Raw genomic sequence first — 17,362 nt, forward strand, 5'->3', positions numbered from 1 at the left:
TGTATTTAAATAATACCCCCAAATGGTCTGCAACATGCAAACTAAAATTGTAGACTCCAATCCTGATAAGATCAGTTAATTGCGAGTGCTTCATTTCTATGTATTTCTCTTTAACAAAACATGGCAAGTTTATGTCTCAGCAAAGAATGTCCTTAAATGCCTTGGGAAAAAGCTCTAAAAAACAAAACATATGTCTTTATACATTTACTATATTATCAATATTTGTAATCTTATTTCTATTATGAAAAATAAATAATATTTCCCTTGGTTATATAATAACACTAATGTGGTGATTTTTCTTTAATTTGTTAAGTTAAAACAAATGCTTTTAAAAGGGGCACTTGCAATAAGAGATAAATCAGATGTGGTAATGGCTTCTTTTGTAAAAGCCATGTGTAAACAGCACATAAAGATGACAGGTCAAGCAGCAGTAGCCCATTCTTCAGCCAAAAAAGGAAACGAATGAAGAAAGAACAAAAATTATCAAAAAGAAAAACATCCCCTGGCCCCTCCACCCCCAAAAGCCTCATAAATAATGGTTTTGATACACTTTCTGTGGAAAAACTCAGGCCAACTGGCAGTTTAGAAAAGGACATTAGAATCACAAACATTCAAAATGGGGATAAACTAACAACAGAGTAACCACGTGCTAGCAAAAGATGATTTAAAAATTCTATCTTTCCTCTCTAGTGTGCCATTCTTAATTATGCAATACTTCTCTCTTCATTCTAAATTTTCTCTCTTGGCTATATCCTCCCCTGCTTTTTTTTTTTTTTTTTTTTAATAAAGTTGGCATGCTATTGGTCCCTTGCTAGAAATACATCCTTGTAGTGCTCACTAGCTTCTCCACAAGACTTGAGTCATTTTCATGGTCCGGTGCTATTCCCTGACATATAAAGATTACATCCGGATAAAGGAGCTTACTTAGGAAGATGCTGGCCTTTATTAAGTTATAGTTGGTAAAATTGCTTATTGTAGGAAAATCACTCCATAATGCAGCCTTTCATGAATGCTAGTAAATGAAATTTGCCAATGACAATCATCCTTCAAACATAGTTTTTATAATTTCCTAAACGGTGCTGTTATTAGATTATCCCCAGAATAGGTGAAGGTAAAAGCAAACAGCTGCAAAATCAGTGCCTGATACAAAATTTTAACCATTCAGTAACAGAAAATCTTGCTTTAACACTGCACTCACCAGCACGGACTCCACAGATCAAATGTGTGTTCTCAAACCTGAATAGAGCTATAGAAGTCAAAATGATTGAGCAAATATTAAAGGTTATACTAAACATGTCTAGGAGACCAGAAGCTTTTGGTAGGTCAATTTTATTTCATTATACTAAGAAGGGTTGAGGTGGAGAGAAAAAGATGGAGAGGAAGGGGCTATAACCAATATGAAAACTGATCATTTAGTATGGAACACAATTAAATATACTTGGCAGGATTTCTCAGAAGTCCCAATTCCAAAAATGATTAAAGCCATTATAAGCACTTAAGAAAAAATTATATCCTAATTTGATATCTAGCAAATAGCATCTTGATTCCACAAAACTAAATACAACAGAAAAATATGATTAGATACTAATTAGCTATGTCTTCTCCTCCTGAAAAATCCTATAACAATGAAAATGGCTTTCCATGTGAACATTTTCTACAAATTCCCAAAAGGAACGGAGCTCTGGAGAAATACCTCAAAATCTTATATTACTCAGACATGGTCACAAGGCACATACTTGGAGCTAGTAAATAGACTACTTCAAAATGTGGAGTGTTGGTTTCAAGTAATCACCTGGCTAATACAACAGAATCTAGAACTGTGAGAGGAAGACACAAGACAAGGTTTACTCAAGGTGAAGTAAGAGACAGAGCAGTTCAGCTTCTGTTAATTCCACATCACAGAAGCAAGCTCTCCTCACACCCACATATCCACACCCACTCCATTCTTCACTCTTCAATATGATCAGAGTGGCAAGACTGGATAGTTAATAGCTATTAATTTGTAGAGTGCTTCTTCCAAAAAAAAAAAAAAAAAAGGACTAATTCAGTATATTAAAAATGCTTCTAACAGATGTGACAATCACATGTGTTGTAGTACCTGATTAAGCTGGTTAGAAAAAAGTTATTTTTAAAACTTGGTATAAATAAGTCAAATAGTTCCAGGCCGATTTAAAACATTAATATTCTTGGAACTGAATACACGTCAATAGGTTAGCTCTGTTTTAGGACTGAGCAAAAGACAATTACTGGGCCACAGAGAAGAGTGAAAATATGGAAAAACAAGAGCATTTTTCTAGAAAGACTGGCTGACAGTATTTCTTGCTGACCCACGGAAGCAGAGGTTCTTTCCTTCCCTCCTGTTTTTGGTAGTGGGTCTGTGCAGCATTACTGACTCCTTTCCTTAATGACTAGTATCAACCAGAATTAGATTTGCAATACGATTTATTCTTGACAAATGTACGTATTAATGGTGCAAATAACATGAGAAAAATATCTAAGAAAAAGTTCCAAAAAGAGAATTTCTTAGTAGATTTCTTGAGGCTTAAATATCTTGCTGAACTGCTAATAGGTAAACAATTTATTTAACTGAGTATCAGAGCTAAAGGATCCTAGACCAGGGAACTGAAAGGAACACAGGTTTAGGGATTTATTAGAAGGCACCTCCCAAAGCTAATTACAGATCAAGAAATCTTTCAGAACACAACCTCTGAAAGGATATAATTTTATTTTATTCTGACTTATTGGTAAAATATTGCCCAAATAGGCTCTGAATTAGGGAATTCCTCTCAGAGAAATCCCTTTATTTTGAAAAAGGAAACTTTCTAAAATATTTCCTTTAGATACCCAACCTTGAATTTATACAACTGCTCGAAACACTATGGTGCACCAGAAGTCCAGAGTGAAAACCATTTCACTTTCTTTACCATGCTCGTTAGAGATCTCTAAAACTCGGCTGAAGAGAAGGTGAATTTGGGAATTGTTTCTTTATTCCTTAGAGGAAAACGGAGGCAGACCCTTAAAAACCAAACAGAACAAAGGCGTCAGCTGGATTTGTCACTGAAGAAGAGCACAGTTAACACAAAACAATTCAGAAAACTGACAGAGGCAGGGATGCTGTGGTGATAAAGACATTTTATTCAGGTGTACCCTGGCTGCTGGATAAATAGGAACGAGTGCCTTGTCTTTTGTTTTCCATTTCTAATCATAAACAAGACCAAAAATACTTCGCCACTGAATGAAAATGCTAAGACTGTGACTACAGCTCTTGAAACAGTACAAAGGCAGAAAATGTATCTAATCAGTTCTCTGTTTCTCTAGACCTATGTCAGGGGTCAGCAGACTACAGCTAGCAGCCAAAGCCAGCCCTCTCCTTGCTTTTGTATGGGTTGGAGCTAAGAATGGCTTTCATTTTTAAATGGTTGAAAAACAATATGAAAATATTTACTGACACATACAGATTACATGAAATTCAGATTTCGGTGTCCACAAATAAAGCCTGATTGGAACACGTTCGTGTTCACTTGTTTATTGTCGATGCTGCTTTCACTCTACAGTGGCAAAGCTGAGTAGTTATGACAGAGACTATAAGGCCAGCAAAGCCTAAAATATTTATTTACAGAAAAAGTTTGCCTACCCTGGTCTATCTTACATACAAAACTCTTGATATCACAAGAGTGTGATACCTTTGTTGTTTTTGTATCATGTAAAACAAGACAAATGTATCAAACTGCTCTCTGCAATGTATTTTAGATAAACATAAATTGTTAAATAACAGATTTCCTTTATGATATCACACTCCAAGATGAATTTACACATACAGATAAGCACCCCAGTCTCAATAATATGTTCTATAGTGAAAATAGCTGATTATGACTTGTGGTAAGTGGGTAAGTTTTTAACTGGACCAAATTATAAGACAGAACCAAGAGAGACTGACACCTATCACAGAGGTATACGTAGATTCTTTGAATAAACCAGGGACCACACTACAGGACTAATAACAGAGACAGTGGCTTCTGGGCCATATGTGGGCTTTCTGGGCTGTCTGCATGTGTTGAATGGGCTTGTGGTGATTAATTAGGCACAAATTTGTGTCCTAACACAAGAGACTGAAAGTGAAAAGTTAGAGTTTATCCTTTACCATGTGACTAATCATTTAATTCAATTTAACAAATTTTAATTATTTGCTATATATCTGAGATACAAAGGTATTTTTGGCAAAGATAGCTAAAACAAGGCCCTGCACCTCTGAGAATCTCACAGTTTTGAGACTGGCAAAACTAGAAGAGATGGATTAACATCTAAAAAATTTAATATCACTTTTTCTAGTGGAGATCTAAGTCATAATCAGAACATTAAACAGAAAGTGTTTCCATAATTGTATCAATCACAGTGGTATAAATCAAACCACATGGGGTACTAAGGGATGTAAAGGTTAGAAAGGCTGTCAAAGAAGGCAAGCAAACTTAGGATACTGGCTCTGGTGGTAAGCTTCTTTAAGACGTAACAGCGATACAATCTTGTCAGCAGATTCTGCGCTACAAGAAGTTTCCAAAGCTACATAACTATCTCACCCTCCTACTCTTCTATGTAATCCCCCTACCCCTCAAGTGCCTGTGTTATCTGTGAAGAAGCTGTGATTTCCAGAAATTTCAAAATGTTCTTTTAGAGAGGGCAAATCAATGGGTAGGGATGTAAAACTGAATAAACCACAGGGAAGCAACCATTGGGGAAAGGAGTCAGAAGGAAAAAGAGCTGATAAAACAAGGAAAGCTAGAAAAAGAAAGGAAGAAAGCAGGAGGATAACATGCTAGGAGGAAGGCTGGGACAGATCTGGATATCAGATGGTAAGTGATCTGAGGCCAAGAACTATGACTAATTCCAATGTGAGAGTTACTTTTAACTATGTGAAGAGCTTATAAGGTGGAAGACAGAAAATTCTTCAGAATGACTCCATTTAGGAGGTGAAAGAAGTGAAAGCTATTGGGAAACAGACTTTGACTTAATACCTGAATGATTTATATCCAAAAATCTGGGATGTCCAAAGACATAATGTGCTGTATCTTGGGAGATATTTAATCACAGCCTGGGAGACCACTTGGTCTCTGAATCTCTAAATGATATTGTATAGAAGAGTCAAGCACTGGAGGGGAGAGGAGCTGGATTAGGGGCCTATCCAATCCTAAAATTCTGCTAATGCTGCCTCTTTGCATCCCACTTGCAATACCTTGTCCTAGTGGGCAATGAACAAGTGAATGGCTAGCAGTAACCATGTTTTTTGTTTAATTCTTATTCTCTTTGTTTTGTTCAGATAGGATCCTGTACGTGTGGAGACTCTTCTTTAAAAAGATAATAGAGGAGAAAATGAGAGATTAAACTGCATCCTTTATTGACTTTCGGGGGCCTGAAAAGATAGTTGGGACTCTATATGCCTTCTTACCTTCTTTAATCTTTGAAATGTTAGATTTATTCTGTTATTTACCCCAGACAGGGTTCTGACTATATGATAAAGGGAAGGGCTGCCCTCTAGGATATCAATCACAAAAGATTAGAAGAGCATTCCTAAAACATATGTTTCCTCAACAATCTGTCATCTATACATTTAGTTAGGCTATTATTAAAGTTATCTAGCTCTTAGCCTTTATTTCTGATTGGTAGAAGTAATATACTGTACTTTCTCTTCTTTTTGTCTCTCAAGTTCTAGTAGGACAGGAATTTCATTTACAAAATGAAATACTCTGTGAATTTGTAACTGTTGACCACAGCTACCCCTCTTCCTCTTCCAGCCTAACTTTACGTGGCTTCCTCACTTTAACAACCACCCCTTCTTAACCATTTCAGGTGCTCATTACTGAGGTCCACACCAATGTGTTTCTTTTTTACATCATGTTCTGATGCAGCAAAAAGGAGACAGCAGCAGAAATAAAGAGATTTACTGAAACTTCCCTACAGTGTAGAGGAGGCAGATGGAGTTACCCCACACGCCATGCATAACAGAGAATAAGAATACGGAGTTGTCTCCATTTCCACTACCAAAATTACAAACAACATGGGTAGTTTGAATGCAACGAAAAAAAGTGAAATTTCTATGTATAACAGAAACAACATAATAGTTTTTCTCAATGTGATAGAGAATGCTATAAAGACGTTTAGGATTTTATAAAGTCTATGAAGAAGGACAGAAGGGAAGGAAACTGTAGAAAAGTTCTATGTATCTTTACTACGCTCAATACCCTTGGTAAGAAAAAAACGAGAAAGTGTCTCATATTATTTTTGAATTTTTTTGTCTTTCTTTTGTAAATACATGACCATTGGGTAAAGCCTAAATATAAATTTTGATTGGTAATGCCTTAAAAAAATAACCAAACTGCTAAAGCCTAGGGAGTCTAATATACGTTTTTATAGCAAACAATACAGTAATGACCTAGGAATGTAGGAGAAAGTGAATTGGCTTAAATTCACAGAGATGTCAGAGTAAAATTTACAATATTTAACAGAAAGAAATGTACTAGGATCTAAGATGACAACTGGAAATCTAGTCCACAGATACTCCCGTTTAATCGTAGTCAACAAAGTCAGTATCTTCTCCCTTCAAAACTTTTACCAAAGATCTAAACAAGTAGTAGAACTGACCCATGCAAACTGAATCCCCTTCATAACCCAAGTGTCAGGATTAAGAAAATGGCTAAAAGGTAGGTCCAAAGTACAGGTGCTGGATTTACTTTCAAGTAAGATCCCCTCTAAGTATACCATATGGGTAAGATGAATTGCTTAAGAGTATGAGGAATTTGGAAAGACACTTTAAACCTTAGTAGTTTTAAGCATTTGGTCAAATATCAATATGGAGTAGACAGAAATAAACACAGCTGTTTAACTGCTTACTTTTATACAAAAAATTCCAAGAAGTTAATGTGTGTTTGTTTTTTACTTTCCAGTCCCTAAAACACCAAGAATTAAATGACAACTAGAGCTTCTGGTTCCTGGAACAGGTTACAGATTCATTCTCATGAGGTAGATTAGTCTCTGCATTACTAGGTGGAAATCTGGGCACCAAGCAATTAAGTGAACTTCTCAGAGTCACCCTAGAAATGATTAATAGCAAAGCCAAGGCAAAAACCCAAGACTTTTTACGGGTCTGTATTGATAACTTTAGTCCAAACTGTTTTTCACTTATCAACCTGATGTTAAGAAGATGAACCAGGGTAAAACCAGCACAGTTATTTGGATCTGTCTCTGGTATCGAGAATGGAATAAAATGTGAGAGAGAAACCAAGACTATTCACAGCTTTATGTTTATACATACTGGCAGCATTAATTTTAGGTAATACAAAGCTGTAATGTCCAGTATTTTTCCTCCGATAACTGTGATGGGCATATCTTTTTGAGCCTGCACTGGCAGTTTAGTCCTCTCAACCATTTTTACCCTATTAACAAATAAAGGATCAGTAAGGATCTCTGACGGCTCCTGCTGCACTTCAGAAAACAGAAAAATATTGTTGGCTTACATTAGACTTTTAATGGACTTGAAATAACTCCAATACAAAGGGAAAGGAAATTCAAGGTTAAGTTTACAATAATAATTACTTTAAAAGCTATGTACAAGAATGAAAACTGGAAATATAATCTGAAACAGTTATAAAAGTAGCAGTAGAATCCTAAGATTATTTCCTTTTTAGTTTCTTGAAAAAAAATTTTAAAGAATCTAACCAATGTTATAGTTTTTTTTTTTTTAATTCCATAAAGAAAGCTCTTATATCCCTATTTCACAGATGAAGGGGAGTACTTTTTGATGATCACTTTCTGTGTTAAAGAATAGCTTTGCAATATTTCAGGTTGATCTGAGGTCTCTCTATTCTTATTATGAGTAAAATAATAAATACGCTTAATTACAAAATATTTCTTATAAACAGATATAGCCTGTGACATGTAAGATATATACTCATATCAGATTTTAAATTTAACCTGCTCCTTGATCCTTTCTCACCTTTTTGGAAAGCCTTTAATAACAGAGCAGCAGTTTTCAGGGAATACCAAAGAATTATTTCTACATGTCTCCAGGGAGAATAGAACAATAGTGGTGGGTGTGGAAGGACAAAAGATTCTTGGCTTTACTGTTCTCTTTTTTTGCTCTAAGAAGTCACCATCTTAAAAACAAAGTCATGTTTAGAAGTTTCATCAAGGGAAGTGTTGAGAAGTAAAACAAAGTGCAATAATCTCAGTTTGATTATCCTTCTATGAACTTAGATTTCAAAACAAATATTTGAGACATTAACCAAATCATCCATATTGGTACATTCAAGTGCCATAAAAAGCAAGCTACATGCAAGATTTCATTAATATTGAGGGGAAAAAAACAGGTTAGGTACCCAAGTTGTATTGTGAAGTGAGAGCACACTCATATTTACTTCAGGAAAGCCTTAAAAATCAACATGCAAACAGAAGACACAAACTTGTCATGACAGAACTTTAGCTCACAAGGCCATCCATTAAAAACAATTGATTCCAACACACATGTAAGAATGAACAGGTCTGAAGTCCATCAGAAAAACAAAATATATCGATATATATTTTAAGCTTATCATAATGGATAAATATTGCTTCTAGCAATATAATTACTTAATTCATAAAGAAGTAACACAGTATTTTCATTCAGAGAAGGATATGCTTATGTACAGATCTTGAAGAAATTTGTTATTCCAGGACTTTTAAAGATGGGCAGAATAGTCTGGAAAATTCAGCCCTGGCTGGAGGCTAAAGGGCACCAGCACCATTTTCCTTAAACCATCCACATTATACTTGTGAAAACTGCATTTAACCTTTGCAGATCTCTTTTATACACCAGGCAGAATAGAGTTGTTTGTCCCTGTACATCTCAGAAATACACATAAGAAGGCCACAGAAGTCAAAAGCCCTTTTCTGAAAAAGGCCTTTGTATATACTGATTTGATATCTCAAGAAAAGGAGTGGTTATGGATTCATAGATTAAAATGTATCATTTTAAGGCTTTTTAAAGGTGAGCAAGTTGAAATTTTTTCTTAAACTACAGAGCCCATGCCACAGAAATAACTATAGACAATTAGGAAAATATTCCATCAAATGTTTCTACAGAATATCCTGCTTTGTGTGAAACATTGGAGAGGAGTACATAGCAACAGTAGGCAATAAGAACATGCAGGATAAAAGAGTTAAAGCTTTTGGGGAAAGTACCAACCTGCCATATGCTTAAATCAGATCTCCCTAAATTTGTTAAACTTCGGTGAAGAAAGCTGGCTTGGGCAATCCATTGCTACTCCTTTGTACCCCATGATACATATTCTACAAAGAGTAACATTTTATTGACAGAAAAATGATCACAAGAGCTGCCCTAGGACAGCGAACTATCAAGATCAGAGGGCATCACACATGAGATAACACAGTAGAAGCTAATGACAAAGTTCAGTGGTTTTAGTCTTGACATTTCAGATGAGCACCCTGTTTTCCGATCACAGAAAGACCAACCACCAGACAGCCAATGCAAGAACCACGAGAAAAGACATCACGAAAGGAATACGAGGAGATGAAAAAGTACTAAAGTAGAGGCGGCACTTTTTGAGAGACTTGTGATCCTCAGGGATTGGAATAGAAACCTTGGGAAGAATTTCTTCATTTTCTTGCTGGGGCAAGGCTCTTTCAGTAGATCTCTCTTGCCTGTTAATTTTTTCTTCATCCTGCACTAACAGAGCACGTTCCTGTGTCTGCTTTCATGGTAGAAGATCAAGAAAGACAGAGAAAGATGAACAAAATGACAGATGGAAAATGCTCAAAAATGATACTTGGGGATGTGCAAAGGATTTGGGAAGATCTCTTAGAAAGCTTTTATTTTACTCTACCCTGGCAATTATTCTGGCAAAGTTTCTATAACACAGTAGGGTACTCAATAGGTAATTTTTTGAATGAAGATTAGAAGTCCTGAAAGTTCAAGGAATCACTGGACTTCGTTAGTTATAGTATTTATTCCTCCTTTAAGGATATTCACACAAATTTTCAGTCATTTTTCATTGCTTTGGTGCTGCCAATTTTTCTTAGGTCAATTGGGCAAAGCCAATAACGAAGCATTCTTCTTACCATCAGAAGTTACTTTTATTACAAATAGAATGGCAGAATATAAAATGTTATCCTCATATCTCTTCATATAGACTTTAAAAACTGCAACAGTTCATTCAGTATGGCAATTAGCTTATGCTCAAGGGAATAAAAATCTCAATCCTATACATTGTAAAGATTGCAAAAGAAGAACAAAAGTATAAAAGTTATATGAGCCTCCAAGGTCTACCAGAAAAAGAAAAAAAAAAAAAAAACCAAAACAAAACCCAGAAACCTAAACCCCATAAAACTCAATTATAAATTCCCACCCCCTCTCTCTCTGAATCATGATTTAAAATAATAATGGCCATCATGAAGGTGTATACATCATATTAAGCAAATGCTTTTGATACTTTTAAGGAAAATTATTTTTTTCAATTGTCCAATTGAGAAGATTTTCTCCCCCAGCAATTTCTGCACTCTGCCATCCAGTCAAGACACATGTTCTCTACGAAAGGAAAAACTTGGCTCTCAGTTCTCTCAGTTGAGCCAGCCTTCTCTGATCTGTTTGGAAGTTCAATACTGGTTCTTTGCACACCCCTAAGTGATATGTATCAGGGAGAAAGTAGCTGGGGGACTGGTCAGCAAAAAAAGGAAAAAAGGAAAATAAAGGATGCAAAATTATAATGATTTTCAAAAGAAATAAAGGGAAGAAGAAAGACAACATAAAAAGAATAGGGTACAATTAAATTCGTTTTCTCTCCGAATACGTATTTACATCTTCATGCAGCTTTTCAACCAGCCATGCGCCGAAATAAGCAAATTGAAAGCTGCAAAAGGTGCAGCAGTGAAAATGTTATGTGTTAGGTCAAAAGGCAGTGGGTGTGAATTTACTAGTATAGCCAAAAGAAAAAAAAATCACTGAGCAGCTGCTGTTCAGTTCTGGGGGGATTATCTGCTTAGTGCCATGACAAGAGCAAAATCTGATTGAGAAGCACAAGTCATAACAGCAGCTTTACCTCTGGCCCACCAACCTTTCTTTCCGAGGGGAGGATAGAGGTTTTCTTCACCTGGTCACACACAAATTATATAAAATTCAGTTGCCTTGCAATGCAACAACAATACTGTCAAAGGTGGAAGAGGTATCCCCAGCGAACAGAAATATTGTCCTAATTATTAAAGAAAAAGTAAGATATGCCAGAAAGTGGAATTATCCTATATAAATCATTATCACAATACAGTTCTTTTTTACTGCATTATTCATTTAGAGGGGTAATATTATAACCCTAGAGCTAAAGTACTCCCCACTGATCTAATTTAATTTATAAAAGTCATTTCTTTAAAAGTCCACAGAATGAAACAGCCATTCCCTCCCAAAACCAGCCCTGAGATGGTTTCTGAATGGTTTTGATTAAGACATAAGATATTTTCTGGAAATGGAGACTGGTTCAGATTTGTCAAACTTCATCCAAGAGGGTACCAAGTTACTTCTTCAAAGTAGTTGAGCATCTTTAATTACTTGCCTGGAATCAAACAGGAAACTTCTAGAAAATATGCAGTTATGGTTTGCAGATAGGGTTAACCAGGAGAGGCAGCAACAAGTGCTTTCTCATGGAGTCACAGACTTACAGAAAGCAGTCACTGTCTCAGTTCAAGGTACATCCTCTAGATCTGGAATACAGAACTAATGTCCATTTATACCAGGGAGTGGAGGCTGAGAGGACAGTGAATAGAAACACTGCACCCTATCATCCCTGGTAACTCTCTTTAGCTGCCCATCATCATTCAGGAATTCTCCAGCCTTTTTGGTGAAGCTGGTTCAACTTCATCTGGAGAACTGTTAGCCAATTTTAATCGCATTTTGAAAAATATAAAATGTATCCTTTGTGAACCAATTTTTATTATCTTCTCCAGTTCCAGAAACTAAATAATAAGTTGGATAGTTTACCATGAATTCTGAACACAAAAACCAAATACTTTTAAATTATTAAGACATCCCTTTACATTTCTTAACTACAATTGCTATTGTTTTGAGGGGAAAACAAGCATGTAATTTGAAAATCATTACAATCACTCATTGAGTCACTATGATTATTTATATACATTCTTAACCTGTATGAGCTAAAGAATAAGTAAAGAATTTTTTAATACATGCTCAAGGTAACTTTTAAGATATTTTCATTACACAGATTCATTTACTCAGGTACAGGATTTCCAAAACAGGTAATGACAATAATAATAGAAAAAGAGCAGCCCTTAAAAGGTATCTCTGGGTTCTTCTAATTGTGACTGTCTTATAAAACAGTGTATTAAAAGTTTGATGTTACTCATAAAGACAAAATAAATCATCAATAGTTCCTCTAAAACTGAAATATACTCATTAATACTTAGTATTCTGCATTCTCTGGCCTAGGGGCCTCCTTGGTTTATTATATAATCGTGGTCAACCATTCCAGACATTTCTAAGTTGTGCAAATGTTCAAACAAAGTTTTTAAAAAATGCTTATCCCTTTCCAATTTTGACATTACTAAATTTAGTAAACTCTCTGGTTCCCGAAGGCACAGTTTGAACATAAAGTTCCACTGGCTTATGGTCAATTCGTAAACATACACTAGCCAGAAGTATGCTGCTGCAGAGACAGTTCTCAGAGCTAATCATCTCCTGGTAGTTCTTAATGGCTCCCATAATTGGCTTGCGTAGTCCACATGACTTAAACAACAAGTTTTGATTATCAATGCTTTAAAGCTGGAATGAACCAAAGCTAAACTTCAGCTCTAAACTTTCAGATAAAAAATATCAATATACAAAAACACTTATTTCACTCATTCTCACAACTGGTCACATGGACAAAGTACTCACTCCTTCTCCTGTAGGGATTTGCCCATTGATGTTAAGTGTTCGAAAGGGAGAGTGAGTAGATAAGCGTTTATCCCATTCGCTAGGCCGTGGTTCTGGTACAGATTCCATGAAGTTCTTTTTCAGCTCACTGATGCTGGCATGATGTTTTTTGATCTCTTCTTGACTTTTGTCTAAATCCTATAGTTGAAAGGACAAAGATGCAAAACAATCAGCACTCAGGGAAAAAAAAAAAACACACACCAAGGGAAGCCCATCACAGACTATGTGCGTTGGCAGAAAATACACCATATCCAGGATAGATGTTATTAATCCATAGTTTGCATTCAAATTATAAATATACAAAATGGTACATTTGCTTGCTTTTTTTTTTTAAACAAGGTGCTTTTCTTGGAAGCAGTGAAGCATCATAACTCCATACCTCTCAGCAGTTATATAATCCATAAGGAGCTCACTCCTTAATTTTATGACTCTTCTTCCTACTAGGCCACAACACTAGATCTACAACTCCTCATCCCAAGCAGGTAATCCCACAACTCAATTAGCCTCAGCGTGCTAGGAACTGATTTAGGCTCAGCTCAGGCAGGATGCAGACAGCAACAGGTAAGGAGTAATTGTTAAATGAAGGACATGGTGAAAGATTCCGATCCCACCACTGGTTGCCCTGCCTTGGTGAGTTGCAACTGTACAGTATCCCTCTATCTCTACCTGGAGTTAGTTCTTCTTTCCTATTACTAGGTTGCTGTTGTTGGTTTCTGGTAAATAGGAATAGCCCTTTCTTGATATAAGAATTTATTACTGAAATTCCTGGCTCAAGTCTCCGGAGAAGGTTGTTACTATCTCAGGGGTATAATACTGCTCATGGGTATGTAACAGAATGGCTTTTTTTTTTTTTATCAATACTATTCACAGTATAAAAGCCTTATGTTTTCCAGCTTAACTTCAACCCTTAGTACAGTTCAAAATAGGGACTTTCTTCCAGTAACCATCAATAGATGGGGCATGACTTAATAAGAATTCATCAAATACCTTATATGTCTCCTTGACAGCTTAAAATAACTCAACTGTTCCAGCAGATCTGACAACTAGGGGTAAGCTCTCACAGGGGATATTCCAGGGAGAAATGATAAAAACTAGGTTAATAAAGCTAGAAATAATATGAGAAATAACATTCAAGTTTATGTAACAGGAGGCATATAACAACTTTCCAAAGGGAGATATGGCCAGAAATAATCCGGGAAATACAACTTGAAGACAAAAACTCAAATGTTCTTTGTGCAACATGTTTCTTCCAAAAATCTCAAAAGATCTATGCTTGAAATCAAAATATGTGGGAGCCTGTCACTTGATGACTGCTAAAAATTCTGTGTTTATTATATATCAAGGCAGCTCTGTATCCAAGAAAAGCATAATACTAAATATATCTCCTAATATGCTATGGGAATTTTGGGATTAGTTTTTCTTTTTCTTTTTTTTTTTTTTTTGGCTCCGTGGGAAATGGCCTCATTTTGGGGGAAAAAAACCAACGACAACAACTGGAACTTATTTAAATAATGTGTTTAAAAAGTTTTTCCTGGGGCAATATAGGCTTCAATTAAGTAAATTTTTGTCAAAAGCAATGCCAAAGAGAAAATAGTTTATGAAAAAGAATCAGTGAGGCACATGACATAATTTTGATTCTGGAGATATTCATTCAGAAAATTCATTTACAGTCTGTTCTTTTTATTTTTGCAAACCATGTATATTTGCTTTGAGATCAAAGAGAAAACTAACCCCAAAAGAGCAATCCTGTAGCTCCCCCATTAGAGTACCTCTTGCTTGCTGGGATGAAATGTGAGTATAACTCATGAATATGGGCTTCAGAACATGGGGAAACAACAGTTTGCACTTTTGTTCTAGCTGGAAGCAAAGAAAGCATGTTTACTAGCTAAAGAAAAATATGAACAAGCTCGGTCACAGACTCAGTAGTAGGTTGAACAACTGAGACCCACCAGGCATGTAAGGCCCTGTGACCTAGCTCCTGACGAAATCAAATCTGCTTGGGCCGAGAAGAACTAAAGATATTTGGGAGGGTTAAAGGTGTGAATGCAGCAAAACACAAATATCAAGAGATGCTATGATAAAACCATAACTCTCTGGGTTAGCCCTTACTATGAGAGACTGGTGATTTGTTATTCTTCTTGCCTAGCTTTTGATTGGCTTGGAACCTGAGAAAATAAATGTTTCAATATAATCAGTAGTTTCTGAGCGAGCTTTCTCCATTCCTCTTAGCTGGCTGTTGGAAACCTGTGGGGGCACAGAGTAAAATTAAGATATCAAAGGGACCTGTTCCAAATAGAATTTGTCATAGATGCTTGCTATGACGTTCTCTTTGGGAGATGGAGGAGGAGGCGGTAGATCTAAAAATGAACTTGACCTTATTTGTGCCAGAAGAAAGCATTAGTGGAGGTGGGGTAGGAGTAGGGGGAGGATGGAATGCTTTAAAAAAAAATCTGCTAGAGTGACAGATAACTCGAGAGAACTTCTTTAAGGCGGGAAAAAAACAATACTAAAGAATGATGGTTAGCCAAATTACTTCGGCTGGTTTCAGGTTAGACACTTTCTGATGCCTATCATCTTATAATTTTAGCAGCAATCAAAACAAACACTTCATTAAATATAAAATATTCTCAAAAGGTAGTTAGTAGTTTTAATTTTCAAACACACACTTATTTAGAAATCCCCTCTCATGGCTGTCAATGAAATGCTGGGAAAAACATCACACACAGGGACTTTGTGAGTCTCAGAAGCCATAACACACCTCATGGAGCAAAGGACAAATATATGATTGGTACTGCAGGTTCCAGTTAAGAGGAAGCACTAAAGATGGACTAGTCAAGAAGCTGACACGTTTGGAACTGGGAGGTGTTACACTGCTGAGCACAAGGAGATCAAATGACATCTGTCATTCTTCCTAATCTCAGAAGAGAAACCATTCAGATCTAGTTTCAGCTATGGGCGAAAGCAGAGATCTAGTTACTAAGTTTGAAATATCCTAGGGTCCAGCCTAAGAAAACTTCACGTTACATGAGGTAAACATATATAAAGCACTTGGTATTGTACCCACCACACGGTACATGATTAATGAAAGCTGGCCATAATTTTCATTATTTTTATCAAAGTACCTTACATGTAGCAGGCATTCAAAATACATGTATTGATAAAGAATAAGAGGAGGTTAAGTAATTATTGGAGGCCATTAGAGAGCTATCTAAAAAAGTTTCTTCAAGCTTCCAGTTTTAACAATATTTAACACATTTAATATAAGTTCATCTTTCAGGTCTCAGCTAAAATGTTACCTCTTCAGAGACAGCTTCCCTGTCCATCTTTCCTAATAACTTGTAATCATTTTATCAGTATTTATTTCCTCATTATTTCTCTCCTTCCCACTTCCCCACCTTGTACACTTCCTGAAGGCAAGAACCATGTTTATCATCTTCCTATATATTTAAGTCCCTGATGTCAGAATTTATACCCATTTCTTTTGGTTCTGCCTTGAGAGGAGTTGTAAGATAATTAGGTCATCAGCTTCCAGGTAAGTTTTTCTGAGGCATAAACTAACATGGCCTATTTTTTCACAGAATAATTCCAGTTTCCTTAATTTTCTCCTCATTGAGTTCCTCTGATCTTCTAAGTTTTATAGTTCCTTATCCAGTGTGGAGCCCAGAACTAGATAAAGTATACTAATATAGGTCTGGTGAAAATCTGACCAATGCTGAGTATAACGGGAAAATGACCTTGTAATTCCTATAGCAAATAGTAGTTTCTATTTCTGAATGGAAGAAAAGTGTAGTTTAATAGAGTTAGATGGACCCTAACTCAAACCTCAGCTTTACCAATTTACCAGCTAGCTCTATAACCACAGGGAAATTACCTAATTAAGCCTCAATTTTCTCACCTTTAACATAAAAATCCCACACACATAGGCCTGTTTTATAATTAAACTATATAATAACATAGTAACTATTCATTAAATGCTAGCCTCCCTTCTTTCTTTCCTGTATCTTACTTTTCCCCCAATCGTTCTTCTGTCATTTTCTAGTATCCCCCAAATTTTAAGTCCATTTTGAATTGTGATCATTTCTCCTACTTTCCCACACTCTCTAGGTTCAGAACATGAAAAAACTGTACAAATTTGATGCTTGAAACATACAGAAGTCTATACTCTTGGAAAATTCAAGGAACTTTTAAACAGTGATGTAGTACTTTCTAAAAGTGGGTAAAACAATGGAACCATTGAATGCAGAGGTAGTCCCAATCATATATTTTTTAGATAAGTATGAGAAATGGAAACCAAAGAGCCAAAAGGTGAGATGGTTGCATATATTCATGATTACCAACATGCAAAAGCATTTGAAACCTAAAATTCTCTCATGCAATGGCGTGCAAAACCAAATGCAGCAC

General features: G+C 36.0%; 1 protein-coding gene across 29 annotated transcripts in view; it reads right to left on the reverse strand.

Moving 5' to 3' along the window:
* EPB41 (erythrocyte membrane protein band 4.1) overlaps positions 1–17,362 on the reverse strand; it is a 169,176-nt gene that overhangs the window by 23,926 nt on the left and 127,888 nt on the right. For 13 of the 29 annotated variants that reach the window (XM_045511364.2, XM_045511359.2, XM_074377013.1 and 10 more), the window contains 2 exons: positions 12,923–13,099; positions 11,082–11,132 (listed from right to left, as the gene is read on the reverse strand). In XM_045511364.2, coding sequence (XP_045367320.1) covers positions 11,082–11,132; positions 12,923–13,099 — 228 coding nt within the window. Of the gene's footprint in view, positions 1–8,002; positions 9,738–11,081; positions 11,133–12,922; positions 13,100–17,362 lie in introns of those variants that run through there. The other 16 variants (XM_010947946.3, XM_074377017.1, XM_045511366.2 and 13 more) reach the window with 7 other exon arrangements.

Source organism: Camelus bactrianus, chromosome 13, assembly GCF_048773025.1.
Source record: "Camelus bactrianus isolate YW-2024 breed Bactrian camel chromosome 13, ASM4877302v1, whole genome shotgun sequence".
Classification (NCBI taxonomy): Eukaryota; Metazoa; Chordata; class Mammalia; order Artiodactyla; family Camelidae; genus Camelus; species Camelus bactrianus.